We start from the raw sequence: 16273 nt of genomic DNA on the forward strand, positions 1-16273 counted from the left end.
CTCGAAAACTAAGCGAGATGCGGAAAAAAGTCAAGAGACTAAAATGTGCTATTTTTAGTAGATTCTTTCAAATCGGCTCAAGCGTTTTTCAGCTATTAATGAAAAACTCAATTTTTTCTTAAACTTTAACACCCTGTCTCGGAAACGAAGCATTTCCGGGCTCATGTTCATATGACCCTTTTTTCATATTTTGTTGAGATGAATACCCCCTAGGCTTTTGGCACCACGACTCTGAATCACCCTGTATGCTGTAACCTAACATAAGTTCTTAACTTCTCATAGCTCTTAGTCGGTAACTTATTCTTTAATGGCATTACTTATCGAAATGGATATGCGTAATTTTTATCAATTCTAAATAACGTTTGCCATAACTGGGCTACCGCGACCGCAAGTTAATCTAGCCGGCCCATATCTGTATTTCTCATTTCTTCACCTACATTTTTCGTTCACTCCGTATTAAGGAAATTCCCATCCCGGGTGACTCAGGTGAAACCATTCTGATGTCAGCGGTAAAAGTTCGAGATTCAAATACTCGACAGTCAGCGCACCGCTGTTCAGTTGTTTGTAGGTTTCGCTCGTGCGTTCAGTAGCGCAACTGCACGCTTGCGTATCGCACTCGTATTTCTTCGATTAGCAATAGCAGGCTGTGGATCGCACACAACTGCCGCAAATTTTTACCGTGTTTGATTTGATAGGTGCTTAAATGGTAAATAATGACTTTGTAGTGCCAGAACGGTCAAATGATATGGCGAATGAGGCGATCGTCGTACCCCTGAGGAAAGTCGTGGTTGACATCCTGTTGCTGCAGTTGGGTAAGATTTGATTTCGGTTTGTTGCAGGAAATTGATGCATGCCCAGAATCAGCTGTTCAATGTTTGCGCATCCTTTTCAGAGTTCATTTTGTTTGTTTACTCATTAATTGCGTAATCAATTTACAGAAGCCGATTTAACCAATTGCCTGATTGACTGCTACGTGTGAATAAATATTTTGGAACGTCATGTTTTGTTGTTTAATACCTGTGTGTTTATTATTATTGCGAACAAATAAGATTTTGTTGATATTTTTGCTATACATTAACAAGGAGGTATGCAGTGAGTTAAAATCAAACTCGTTCGCCAAACAAAAATACATTTTTTGAATGGACAAAGTATACCAAACGATTTCAAACAAAATAAAAACGATGTTTTTAAGAGTATAAGTATTGTATTTTACAAACAAGGACAAAATACTAGAATATATTCATTTGCTTAAAAAGACAAACGAAAAATTAATAACAAGTCAAATTTTGTGGCAAAAGCAAAACTCACTCGCAACGTGAATATCACATTTTTGCACAAAGTGTCAAGTTAATACATATTTGGTATTCAAACCTTTGTTTTTTATAATTACATGTAATCTTGAAAGCATTGATTTAATCAACTTTTCTTAATATGATGAATCAATTTTGTTTCATTCACCTGCAAGTACACGTTTAATTCCATTTTATTTGAAGTTTTGTGTTGTACTTTTCGATCAAGATAGTTTTATGTAAGTTCTCAATGGGATTCATATCGGGACTTTATGGTGGGCGATTTATAAAGTGAGGGCTATTATACAATAACTAAGACTTAATTTTGTAAGTGGCATGCTTTGGGTCATTGCCTTGATGAAATTGCCACCTATGTGTTAATCCTAATTTTTGAACACTTTCTGGAATATTTTTTTATGAAGTCTAAATAAACGTTTTGATCCATTTTGCTCTCTATAAAATAAAGTTTACCAAGTTCTGCTGTTGAAAAACTCCCCCAAACCATAACGAATCCTCCCTCAGTGTTTTACTTTTGGCCGTAGATTTTTTAGTTGCAACTCTTTATTTAGCTTCTCACCATACGCAAACCTTACCATCGAAGCCAAAGACGTTATAGTTGCTTTCGTCCGTAAATAAAACATTTTTCCAAACCCTCGAAATCCTTACATCGGTGCTCCCAGGCAAATTGCAAACATATTCTTTGATTATGCATATTAAGTGATTTGTTTCTGGCCCTTCTAACGTGAATCTTTGCTCTACGTAAAACATTACGGGTAGTTTGTGCCATTACGGTTTTCTTAAAATGTTCTCGAACCATTTTTCTAACTTTGGGAGCACCTAAAAAAACTTCTTTTTGTATTTCTTGCTCAATATAACGTTCTTCAGCTTCGGAAAACGTTTTATTATGAGCCTTTTTGCACTTGTTTTTTTTATTTCATTTCCCGTTCTGTACCTTTGCACTACACTTCTAACAGTAGAATAACTTCTTAAGACTATTTCTGATATTTTTCGTAAAGATTTTCTATTTTGAAAATGTGTAAAAATGTATGTTTTTTTCATTAATAGATAGCCCACGTTGACGACCCATTTTGATTTATTTTACAATCAAAATTCCTTAAATTGTATTTTTGACGAATAATGTAAACAAGTTTAAAAAATGATAACACAGCAATTGAAAGTTTGAAAAATATTTTATCTGGGCAAGTTTTGCTTTGGCCACGAAATTTGAGTTGTTATTAGTTTTTCGTTTGTACTTTTTAAACAAATGAATGTATTCTAGTATTTTGTTTTTTTCTTAAAATACAATCCTAACACTCTTAAAAACATTGCTTTTTATTTTGGTTGAAATCATTTGGTGTTTCACACATTTTGTCCATTCAAAAAATGTATTTTTGTTTAGTGAGCGTTTGGTTTTGACTCACTGTGTAGCGACGGCCAAATCGATACTGTTATTAACTGTATGATATGAACACAAGAGAACCTGAATATACCTATTAGCGCCATTATCGATTAATGTTTGTTAACATTAACCTGTTCAATGTTCGTGTGTGGGCGATTATCCTCTCATGTAATTAAAATGGGGGAATATAGGGATAATAAAGTGCAGATTTGTCGTCTAAACGGGATCCATGCGGTTCCTGATTTCTGGTGTAAATGTCACTGACAAATGGCTCGAGAAAGAGGTCGAAAAGAATGGTATATAGTGGAACATTTTAAACATTTATCTCTACTGTCAAGTAAAGGATAATGTCACAAAAACATCATTACAGACTTTGCATCTAAGGGCATGAAATTCTTATACCAAACGCTTTGCAAAAAGTTGCCTAATGTTGATAAACACCTTTTTGGAATGACTTTTTGTATGACAACCCTAACATATTAGGTATTTTCATGTGAAATGTGTAATGATAGTTTTGTCATATTTTCGATGAAAAGAGTATTGTGCGGAAATGTACCACCTGCCCACTGTAATGGGCCATCCAATGGTCTATAGCGAGACCAAGCACAAAAAGATTTCTGTTGTGCTCTGCGTTAAATAGCTGCAGTTAGTATCTAGAACTGAAAAACGTCTATTACTACGTTTATTATTTTCATATAAATTGGAAACCGTAAGAGATATAAAGTTGACGATTCAGTAGGAGAAACTTGCTTATTTTAAAACGTAACGAAACTGTTTTAAAATTTGGAAAACCGCAACTGCATCCGGCAATATTAAAAAAAGCAAATGTTTACGTAAAATGTTTTTAGTTTTCCCCGGCTATCTAAAATACGACGTTTTGCTTTCCTGCAACCCCCACCAATTTGAATTTTTTAGATTCGGTTTTGGATTTTTTAAATTCAATTTCGAGCCTCCTTTGTATTCTGAAATAACCGATTTATAAATTTTTCCCAACAAACTTCCGATAAACCGGCTTTATCGCAGCCATTTGCAAATTGAGAGAAGCTCTTTACCGCGCGCGTGCGATGACACCTTTCACCTCACTGATCAAAGAGATGTGTATCAGAAGCAAACATTTTTATAAGGAGATGTTTAACATTGATATGCGTGCTATAAAACTTTTTATCACATGTATGCGTGTTCAGATTTCACCTCACAATTATATTTAATTGCACTTGTAGAAGACATCAGAGTTAACACTCATGCGTTCGTAGGAAAAATGCTATGATTTACGAGTGCGAAAATGTTATGCACATTTGCTAACTTTTAACTAAAACACTATAGAGCAAGACTATATTATAAAAAAAAGGGTTCAAGGCAAAGATTACTTACTTTTGAACAAAGGTAACGGTTTTTTGCAAGAACATGAGAAAGCGAAACAGCACTGAATGCCTATGGTTCAAATCAAGTAACTTTTTATTCACGGCACAAAATGTAACAATTGAGAGTCGTTTTGCGTAAAGTGACAAGTCATATAAATTTAATATGCTAAAAAAGAATAAAAATATATTTGAATATCTAAACATAACCCTATTTCTTTGCACGGTTGCCGCTTAATTTGATGATATTTAGATATAATTAACTTTTTTTTAATTTTAAAGCTTTTTTGTTCATTGGTATGATAATTATTTGCTCTGTATCTAACAGTACTGTTAAGTATTGCTATATACTGATAGTACGTTGCACCAATATCTGACCAGTTCCTACTACATATTAATTTTAAAAAGATGTGGCATCATAGCCGATGTGAAGCCCGTGACGTGCATAAAAAGTTACGTGATTTGACCTAACCTAAGTTTTTTTTGGAATTTAGTATTTATTTATGTTTGAAGTCATTTCATAGAACATCAAGAAGCAAAGAATACTTTCTTGTTACACATTTGTAAGTTTTACAAGGCCAAGTTTTAAAAAAATCCAATGTATCATTTTTCGAGATATCATTAACATCACTTTTTTAGTTATCTTCAAGGTTAAAGCCCATTTCAGGCTAAAACCATTAAAAAATACAAATTTGATGTTAAAGTTATTTGGCTACATTAAAGTGTAAAATTAATATTAAAAACAAAAATTGAGAATTGAGTACAACTAATCGTTCATTCCATAACTCTCTACTTTTCTCTTGTAGCGTTAGGCCGGGATTACCCCCATCTAACACAAACGTAATTTTTTTCTATAACAACACATGCAAGCAAATTACATTTACCGCTGTGAATTACCGATATGGTTCTATATAATTCCAGCCTTATCCTTTTAATCAGTGGTCGATTGATGAGTGGTCCTCTATTATTGAACTTTTGTTTTCTGCCATATAAATTTTGATATTGTACTGAGAATATAAAATTAAAGCTCCGTCAACGGAACGGAAACAAGCAATTTAAAATATTTGGGTAATATAATTCTTTTCATTAATCCACCCCTGAAATTAGATAATCTTTTTTTATATTCGATATTAACCTTTAAATATCTAAGTGTAACAATGTTAATTCTTTAATTTGATGCTGGCTACGTTTTAACAATTTACTAATCTTGACAATTTTAGACCAATCAATGTTATAAGTTAATAATTAGATGAGACTCTTCAGTAAAAATGGTAACATTTTATTCAATTTTTACTTTTACTACTGGGGCTAATTTTTCTAACTTCAATGAGATTAAGAAGTTGTTGAACTCTACTTTGTTACTTAGGGTAGGAGTTCCTCAAAGAGTTGAACAAACATTAGCTCTCGTACCAGAGGAATACGGGCTAATATTTAATAGGCCTGCATGTTATAAACCTAGAAGAAGCACTCCTTTATGAAAATGGCGAAGAATTTTAATAATTTCCGCATGGAATCATTTGGTGCGGCATTTGACTTTTAGAATGGGATTATGATTTTTCCGATTAACACAGAACCTGATTTCAAGAAAATACTTGCTCAATCAAGATTAAAGTTCAGCTTATAATATGGTGATGGCACATTGAGAGAACGTAAACCTACACTATAATTGCTGACCATACATACTTGTCTAATAATTTTGAACTTTTCATTTATTATCGCAAATCTAATTATAGCAGTTAACCAATGCCATTAGGCTGATACCAATTAATACACATTAAGTCAACAAAAAGTCTCTTAATCCTCGCATAAGTATATTTTAATTTAAGGAATGGGACAGTCGCCCATTATAACCGTTAAATGCAAACTAGTTTCGAAACCGGTACAACGGATAAGTTTTTCGTTGGCCAAAAGCAAAAGAGAAAAAGAACCAGAAGTCTCAATAGAATTAAGATGCTAGGGTCAAATTATTAATGTTCTGTTAAGTTTAACGTCAAGATAGTTTTCACAGAAACCAAGAATATGACCACAAGTTTGTGAATTAAAAATTAAGTCAAATTAAGCTTGTAAGTTAAAGAACAGGTTTCTTGTGGTTACTTAGTTAAAGAAGAGGTTGCTTGTGGCACATGATAATTTAAGCTCGTTCAAAATTTGCGTTAACGAACCGCAAATCAAAATAATGAAGGAAATTTAACCAAATTGGAACATTAAACCCTAGTACCACCTCGAATGCGATACCAATCTGGACTAACCTGAATTGTTCTATTTAAGAACCTAATTAATATTTCGCTGAACCTGTCTTAAGCGCACTCAAATTCATCCTTAAAATACTGTATTGCTGACTGATTTGTGCATTTTCAGAGAAAAATTCGGAGCTGTTGACTCCTGCCTTTAAACACGTTAACACTTCCTTAACCAGTAAAGCCAAAGATTTATTTGCGTTAACCTCAGATTGGCAACACATTTGTCAGCTTACCCATCATATGCACCATAATACGTTACTTGACCTAAGTCAATTTATGCATTAGCCACGATTTATTTATCTTCCAGCCTCCGTTCGCGCCTTATTCAACGTCATCGTCAATACAGAAATAAATCTTACGTTCTTTAGCTAACATCTATTTTTATTTTGTTTCAAAGTTCAATAACAATCTAACGGTTATGAAGGCGGATGGTGTTGGGCACAAAGTGAATATTTCTGCACGGAATCACTCAAGCACGAATAGAAACCACAACTGAAGTGAAAGTTGTGATTATCTAATTTAGAATACATACCAACGTATTGTTGATTGAAATAGATAAAATATCGTTTTCCTACGAGCACTAAACAGCCCTTAAGTTCCTTAAAGCTCCATGATAATCTTTCCATAGTCTGGTTTTTCAAGGTCTTTAAATTTTCGCTGCAAAAGATGATATTCACGAGATAATGATGGGAAATAGGTCACCGAAATGAGTTGCACAAGTTAAGGAATTGGAAACGTTCTTGAGAATACACAAATACATGAAAAAATTCATGCAAATGAAAAAAAGCTGTGAGAGGTTGGCATGAATATGAGATGCAAAAAATGTCAGTAAATGCTCAAAATGTGCAATATTGAGGAACATACAAGGTGTCCGAAAAGGTCATGTCGTAAATCCTAGAAGTTATAGAGAAAGCTAAAATAATGCTAGTACTTCATATAAAAAATCCTAGCCTATTTGCTCTCAAAGTAAGAAGTTAAAAAAACATTTTTGCTGTAACTTTCAATAATTTTTATGGTAACAATGAAAGTTGGGTGGTTTAAAAAACTCAGTCGTGCTCTTTTTCATATGTAAACAGATGTTTCATAAGTCTTCTTTATACAAGGAAAATAAAAATGTTTCATTTAAGCTTATTCATTTTTAGTGAGTTAACAAAATCAGTATTTCCTTTTATAGCTTCATTTTTTCATAATTTTTCTACAAAAAGGTATATCTTGCTTCAATCGATATTTTGTACTATTTTTGAGAAAGTTGCTCTTTATTATCAACATGCACCCGCAAAAGTAGTATATTACTCACGCCCATTTGTGAGAAGCACAAATCATTTTGTAGATTGTATGTATTTTAAATTTTTACAATGAAAACATCTATTTTCAAAGCTTGTTTATTGAAATTTCTCTTGTGGAGGCAACTAAACACAAAACATCCTCTAATACAGGACTTTTACCTCACCACATAAACCATAAATCGCCAATTCTATGAAGTTGTACCATTAACTGCGTGTGAAAATGCTAAATGGGTGCACACGAAATTTATAGTCCCTGCCCAATTGCACGTGACACACATATTTATTCATGGTTGTATATTGATTTCAGTGGGGTGGCCCATATTGTTCCTGTTCCTCTGGGGAAATCCGTTCCACAGGGGCTTCTTCTGCGATGATGAGAACATACGACATCCTTATCATGACTCCACAGTGCCAAGTTGGACTCTGTACATTACGGGTTTTGGACTGAATATTATTACGGTAAGCGCAAAATTACTCTTAAAAATTAGTGGTTGTGGTATTAGTTTTGGTTTAAATTTACCAGAAAAAACATATAATATAGATGAGAATGAAGAAGTGGATGAGTATAGTTGACCTAAATGCAACTTTACGAATTTTTTCTTAAATTTCAAAAACTTTCAAGTAGTAAAAATTTCTGGCAAAAGTTCAAAGGTACAATAATTAGTCTTTTGCGCTTTGATGGTTTTGAATTTGACTGCAAAATTGCAGGTTTTCAACTCCTTCTATTGATTCGTGCTGGCTTCAAAAATGATAAACCATAAGATGTTATATGTCTGCCATTTCTAATGATCGAATCGGAATAACTCACAGACCATGACATAGATGTACGATTGAAAATCGTGGTCGCAATCACAATGCAGGTTGTTGGTTAAGGTCTTGCATGCAGTGGGAGAAAATAATGCGAACCGCTTCAAAAACAAGAAACAGTTGATATAACATTTTTTTAGTAATATTTGTTTCATTCACTATCTCTGCTCCATAAGTTTGGAGAAAATAATGCAATATTAATAATAAGAAATTTTAACTTAATTTTATTAGTTTTCCTCCCACTGCATTTGGCCTACTCAAACAGTAATCTCTATCTTTCAGATTTGCTCGTAATCCGGCTGTATTTGCTTGCATATGTGTCCATATAAATGTTATTTATGGCTGCATTCTGCTTTCAAACCTGTTTTGCCTTGATATTCAGTGGGTATATGCACATATTTTATACGTTTGATTCAATTTTCTGGATTTTGCAGCCAAAAAGAGAAGGTTCTCAGGCAGCTGTGAGGTGTATTTAAAGCAAATGGAAAGGTTCAATGGTTTGGGCTTTAATTTCAAAAAGCAAAAAAAGAATTTATTCTCTAGCGAACCTTTTTGAAGTTATCTGCGTTTCCTGTGTTCTGAGATAAGCGTATATTCTTTTTTTTTTGTACGCATCCGAAGCATTTTTCACTTTGATATTTAGCGGTTAAAAATATCTTCTTGGTGAAAAACTCTTCTTGTGCTAAACTAAAAAAACAGTGGTCAATTCTAATTGAACTATTCCACAGATCCAGTCTTTTTATCCTGAACTTTCAAAACCGTTCTTTTGTTAATAACTCAGATCCTTGAATTTCCAGCAATGGCTTTATTTTCAAAACTCAGACTTTTCCACTAAATTGCAGAATATAGGGCAATCGTAACACTTTTTGCGCTGTCTCAGATCGATTATTTTAAATGTACCCTTCCTAGACAAATGAATTTGGCGTTCTCTGAGTATTTTTGATATTAAAATCGAAGCTTTTGTAGTTGAAAGTATCCGACTCTGGAACTGTTTTGCCACTTACTACTAAAAACAATCACTATGTTGCTAGATTGTGGTGCTGGCGTTTTTGAAATTTGGCTTAAATCTATGTATCTTCTTCTGGAAGAATATCATTAAGCTTTATAAATGTAGTTTTGATTCAAAATACTAGACCTTCGGTAGTATCAACTACACAAATTTTAAAGGATCATACATAAAAATCCCATGTTTAAAGATATAGGAAAAATTGGTTGGTGAATGGTAAATTTTGAAGAAAAAAAAAGGACTTGATGACTGCAATGAGATTAATCGGTGTCTTGCATTCAGAACATTTATAATTAAGTACAGGAGATCCAGATGGAGCTTTTCAAGTCTTAAATACTACAACTTAATGAACCTTGCTAAACCGTTAAAAATAACGCATCAGACGATAAATCTCATGAAAGACATATTACTACTGAAAAATCCGTTGAAAACAAATACAAAATATGTTTAGGATTGAAGACGCAATTTCGGAGACTTAGTTGAAACTTGTTATAAATCCATCCTTGAGAAAAATTGAATGAAAAGAAAAATGACCAAAACGTAAAAATGTACTGAAAAATAAACCAACTCCAATGCACTTTAATGAAAACGTCTTTGTAGACTGTTATAGTACTTAATCTTGCAGACTTGGAAAAGTACATGTTGAGCCTTGAATACGTCTAAAAGAAAATGATCCTTAGGTCTATCCGACCTGTCTATGAGATTCACGATGATTTTCCAAGATTGTTTTTGCGTCACTGTTAAAGAAAGACTGAAATGATTTATCCATGAAATACCGAATTCGATTGAAACCTTGAATATGTAACCGAATGACTTATTTATAAGGTCACCTCTGTTGAGTGGAAAAGTTAATAATTGAAATTCTTCAACAATACTGTAGTAGTAGCAATTATTCTTACATTACACACACCCACGATAAAACGTGCTTAAAGACAGTAAGAAGACATTCTACCTTCTACAATATTTCTTCGTTTAGTTATTTACTAAAACATATCATTCCAATTCGAACACGTGCTCTGCTAAGAATTCCTCATGACGGAACTCGAAACACTTTAAGAGACAAAGATAGATGAATGAGTGCACAATTTACTTGGTTGCAGATTGTATAAAAAGTATATGTATTTTCGCACATGAATTAAAATAGAACCTGCATAAGCGTAGGGTGTCTGGTTTCAAAGTGTTCTAATCCAATTAGATGTTCTAGGATGGGTTTTAATGTAAGCAGCAAAAAAATCGCATTACATAACCCTTAAGTGGAGCTTTAAGTTTTTATGGTACAATGTGTCCCAGTCATGCATGAAATACTTAATTGCTATGAATAATTTTAGTTGTTATGGGCATAAACTTGAGGTAAATGTAACAAAGATGGTTAAGTGTTTATAAACATGAAATGATGAATAATTCAGGCGACTGCCTAATAGCCTAATAGGTTCGATTAATCAATGCATGTCAAATAATGTCCATATACCCAACACTTTCATTTTTCCATTTTTTAAATGTTTTCTGTGAGTATGTTTACAATTCATTGAATTTTCGAATTTTTTTTTCATATACAATTTGTCCCAAGGAAAAAGTCAAACCTGTATTTATGACTTTCTTGATATGATGTAGAAAAAAACGCGGGAACACGTCAATTTTGATTTCTAGAAAGACGTTTTTTTCACTAAAACCCCATTATACAGAGTGATTTGCAAAGAAAATGCTGGGCGATATTTTTGTTTTTAAATAGAAGCGACAACTTTCGATATTTTCTAATGCCTCACCCTTTTAATAATACAATAACATTTGAATTACAAATGCAAACAGAATCAAAACGTATCTAACATTTCATTCTTCAAATTTATTCATATGTAGGAACTTCATCCGCCCATGTTTATTTGCACTTTTTAAATCTTTTAGATTATTTATTGAACATTTATGATCTTCATTTCATTTTTTCGGAACACATCGAGATATGTTATTTTATAAAAATTATTATCTGGTATTTATGTGTCACCACAAATTGAGTGACGGTTTAGTTTTCAGAAACAAAAGGAAAAGTATAATATATTGCTGTTATCACATAATAATATTTAAATCGTTGATATATTTTAGAAAAATCGATACCGAAAAGCTCTTGCGGCAGATAAGAGTGTCCAATTACCATAATAATCCCTTTATTAAAGTAAACACAAGCAATCGACTTTATCTGTTAATATTATAGGACTTTTGCTTGTGGAGCATTTTTTATTGTAGCAACCTTGATATTCCACAATTTAAACTCAGACTAATAACTACGACCTCATTTAAAACCATAGGGGGGTAAACAACTCCATTCCCTAAAACACTTTTTCTCTTAATGTTTTCCAGTCATGCACGTCCCAACTAATTGCAATAGCTCATTCTCATTACGATTATTGGCACAAACATCTCAGTAAAAAAATAATAAAGAAGTCTGTTTAAATTGCTTATAAACTACACTGGATAAATCTTCGTATGTAATAAATATGCATGAAGACAATTAGGGAATGTTTGTAATAGGTTTTACATTGTTATGTGGCTCTTCTTTAGCGAATGTTTAATGAGTTCTGTCTAGTTGGTTGCCAAGGGTCTATTAACCGGCAGAAGATAAATTTGCCCTCGTCGTTAATGTGGCTCTAACTTGAAAGTAAATTATCCTGTAAGTTATAAGTTAATTTCAGTGCCTGTCAAAATTAGTAGGGGTGTGCAAAGTAGTAATGCTTTTTCCATCAGAATTTTATCCAAAGTCAGATTAATGTTTATCCTGAGAAGCGCAAATGTTGTCTCGATTAATCAACATCGAAAGGATGTTTCAAAAGGGTATTATTGACAAATTTCGTCTCCTCTCGTCTTCCATCAAAATTCTCTTTTCTCGTCCTCTTTTCGTCCACATTTGTCGATCTTTCCTGGTAGTAGAAGTATCAAGTTACAGGTGACCAATTTATGCAATCATCCTCATTGACCCAAATTGAAAAATCAAATATAATCTTGAGATGTGAATTGGAATATGCTTTTGCCTTTTCAATGCGTCTTATCTTGAAATTTGGGATGGAAATTAGCATTATTTTACTGATTTGGCCAGTAGTATACATTTATATAGTATTACTTACTACTGTTAAACTCAGCCGTTCTACGCTGAAGGTCAATGCTTATATTGGTCACCAACCTCTCTCGGTAATGACCCTCAAAATAAAAGCGAAATTTTCGAAAATTCTAATTTTGTCACAGTGAGTTATTATAATAACTTCGCCTCTGAGACAGATTTATCTGCCACAGTCATTCATGAAAGTTCTTGGAACAGTTCTAAGCACTTTACAGCACGTTAAATTTGGAAGTGAGACATCAAAGGCGCGATTTTTACCGTGGGTGGAGGCTTGCTTGTCATATTGTATACGGCTCGAAATATATTAAGAGCAGGTAAATCTCTGGGATTTAGGGGTTGAAGTCAAACAACCCCGTCGGCTTTTTCCTTTTAAGTTTTTAAAGGTATTACCAAAGGTTTTGTTGATACTGCTACTTCTAAACAAACCCTGGGAATATCACACGTTTTTTATTATAAAACTAAAATTAAGCTCGTAGCTTAGTGTCCTTGTGTGGTTAAAAGATGTTGATGATCGCGAATGTTGTAAGGAACTCTTTTTTTTTAATCTTGACAACTACTTAAATAAACTAATTTGACAAAAAGTAACTATTCACAAAATACTCTAAAAAATAATAATAATTGGTGGTTTGCCAGACCTACCTATGACAACAACCAGATTATAATACACCTATAATGAACTAATTATTAATAACGTAAAACAGGTACTAACAATTAGCACCTGAACTAAATTACGTGCACCACATTAGTTATCATGTCCAGCGCTGAGACTACTTTAAAACCTACGTTAGCCACGGTATACAAATTATTCCTAGAATTTTATTTCAATTATTGTTATACCATAGGCGATTAAATCATACGGTTATTAACTGCTTTTATTGTTTTATATCAAAAGCCGGATTAGCCTAGTAAATATTAGTCGACAATTTCTTAACGAGGTCAACGACCATAAGGAAAGTGTAAATGGGTATTTCAAGTTTATGTTTTATTATATTTATGTATTACAAGGTTATAGATTTAATGTGCTGTTACTCACATTTTTTAAATCAGGATTGAAATTTTTATAATGTAAAATGCCTTCAAATATAACTGTGAAATATACAAAAGGGCTCATTTACTGAATCGATGGTTTTCAACCAGTTCATTAAGGACGTAAAGCAAAAACACATGGGGCGTTGTGAATTAAAAATTGAAAACAAAAAACCGAGGTAGTAACTATTCAAACAAAATAACTAGTTCGTGATATATTCAAATGAGAAACAAGAAACATTTTTTTTACCATTATTCTGTAATATTTCCGATAGAGGTTATTTCGATTCATTTTCGTGCACACATTCACGCATTTTCGTGATGTTGAACATGTCTTTAATAATTGAATGTTCCTAAAACTGTATATCCAAAAACCCCCCATTAAATATTTAGGATCCACATCCAAAGGGCGCTTGGCCATTTCTAGTGGTCAAGAGCACCTAGTGAAAGAGGCTATAGGTTTCTGTGTACAATATTTCAAATTTTAAGATTTTTTGCATTTCCAACTTACCTCATATTGTTTTTAAAATAATTTACTAAAATTTTTATTGTGGGATACTTTCAATGGTCTAAATATTTTGTTATGTCAAAATGGTTCTAAAATCCTCAGAGTGATACTTTTTTGTGGCCAACTCTTTTTACCTTCCAGAACTTTTGTGTGGTGCTCCACTGACTATCCATTTTCAAAAAGTTTCATTCCCTATTCAATTCTACCAACCACTAACCATTTTCGAGATATCTACGAAAATAATGTAAAAAAATGCCCTATTTGTACTTTAGTTTGCCCGTTTTCGGATATATTAAAAAATAGAAAAAAATCTTAAATTTTGATAGATACTCTGCACCTAAAAAACAAGCTATTTATATTTAAAAAAAATTGTTGGGTTAATTGAAAGTATCATTTAGCTGCTAGCATTGATTTTTAGTTTAAGTAAAAAAGTAAAAAACCTGAAATGGAAAATACTCCATTTTATTATCTGCCGACATCTGAAACTCCTTGGCATTAGATCCTTCCAGTGAAAGATCCTATAGTCTTTTTACTAATTCCCTTTTCATTATATTGCAGTTCTCCTGTATCCACTGAATTAAGCACTTTAAAGTTTATGCATGTTTTATCATAGTCATGTCATTCACCTATTGAAGTTATTTATTTATTGTTCACTTTGTTCCCTCCATTTTGATGACCTGATCAAATTAAATCATGTACCGCTTTTGCAAATCCCTATTATTTATTTATTACTTCTAGTCTACAATGCTATTGTTTGCGTGAAAAACACGAGAAAAGTTAAACACAACAATGCAAATATGTATTGTATGTCGATGTATGTATTAGTATCAGTACTTCTATTATCGTGTGAGTTTATAGGCACTCTTACCGTTATTTATACAAATTCACATTTCCTTAGTAGTACTCATGATATATCGCATTTCATTGCGATCAAAGGGAATTAAACAGGAAAACAATCAGAATAGCAACAAATTATCACATTCCACATATGCCCAATTTGCATGCCGTCAATTGCGTCCTTAACGAGGCATTAAGTAATTGTTATGACATCGGAATGAATAATGACACCTAAAATAACACCGGTTAAGCCGTTAAGGCGATTATTTTAACTTGGCTTAAACCTTTAGATAAACATACCATTACGATATTTTAAAGGGGTCCAGACCGTTTCGACTCAAATCGGACATATTTTGACCTCAGAAGCAAGAAGTGGCCTTTTCCACTCAAGTGGCGCCATATAAACATGTAATGGCTTTTCGGTACTTTTTATGAAACATTTCACGCCCATGTGTTAACTTACAAAGCACAATCAGGCTGGAATACCGATTAGGTACTGTTTAAGGCATTTAGTTATGCCTTTCACAACATTTGAACGATATATCCGCAGGCAATATTATAGATAAATAAAAGCACTCAGTGTTAAAATCCATATGATTTTGTTTTTTCATCCTTTTTTACTTCATCATGCACTACAAAAAACCATTTAATAGTTTAATAAATTAAAAGTTTAATAACAAATTTCCGTAAGGTCCAAGGGATGCTTAAAACGTATAACTGTGTTGAAGATATATAATCGTGAGTTATATAATTTTACAAGCTGAAGAATTTTAACAAAAAAAGTATATTCGATTTAAGAAGCTTTAAAGTGTGATTTTATGCACAAGAAAATTAAAACGTTTTAAATAGACGACTCAGTATCAGGACAAAATATACCTATGACTTTTGACAATGTTTAATACAACAATTTTTTTATGTATCTATATTCATACATCATATATGGAACATAAGTTCTATATTTTCTATGATATCGGGTTATCACCATTACTTTTTGCGGTAATTAGCTTACTTAAATTGTCATCAAAGCTTTCATTTGTGATATAATCAACCAAAAAATCAGATAACTGCATTAAATTTCTCTATAGATTGAACAAAATTTAAGATGACTCAACGATTTATTTTAAGAACAATATTACGTTTTTCCTTGGATGTGGTGTGCTTTAACGTGATTCAATTAACTATTAACATGATGATTCAATTGGAGGAGACACTATCACTAATTAAAAAATATACGTTTGTTTAAAAAGCTTTAATTTATGAAAAATAAAGCCAAAAGAAACTCAGCTCAAAATATATAATATATAATTTTTGAACTAACTGATAAATTATATTAATTAAACTAATTTAACAAAATTTTACGTGAAACAACGATTTTTATCAAAGATAATCCAAATTTGAAAATTCACCGCTCAGA

The 16273-nt window shown here is 32.5% G+C and overlaps 2 protein-coding genes across 3 annotated transcripts in view; one reads left to right on the forward strand and one right to left on the reverse strand.

The window, feature by feature from the left end:
* Positions 1 to 16273, reverse strand: part of LOC136416041 (activating signal cointegrator 1) — a 44601-nt gene that overhangs the window by 7162 nt on the left and 21166 nt on the right. The gene's annotated exons all lie outside the window — the stretch shown is intronic.
* Positions 525 to 16273, forward strand: part of LOC136416104 (putative phosphatidate phosphatase) — a 32390-nt gene continuing 16641 nt past the window's right edge. For both annotated transcript variants that reach the window (XM_066401119.1, XM_066401118.1), the window contains exons 1-2: positions 525 to 812; positions 7880 to 8031. In XM_066401119.1, the coding sequence (XP_066257216.1) occupies positions 704 to 812; positions 7880 to 8031 (261 nt within the window). In that variant the 5' untranslated portion in view covers positions 525 to 703. The remainder of the gene's footprint in view (positions 813 to 7879; positions 8032 to 16273) is intronic.

The sequence above is a fragment of the Euwallacea similis genome, chromosome 22, assembly GCF_039881205.1.
Source record: "Euwallacea similis isolate ESF13 chromosome 22, ESF131.1, whole genome shotgun sequence".
Classification (NCBI taxonomy): domain Eukaryota; kingdom Metazoa; phylum Arthropoda; class Insecta; order Coleoptera; family Curculionidae; genus Euwallacea; species Euwallacea similis.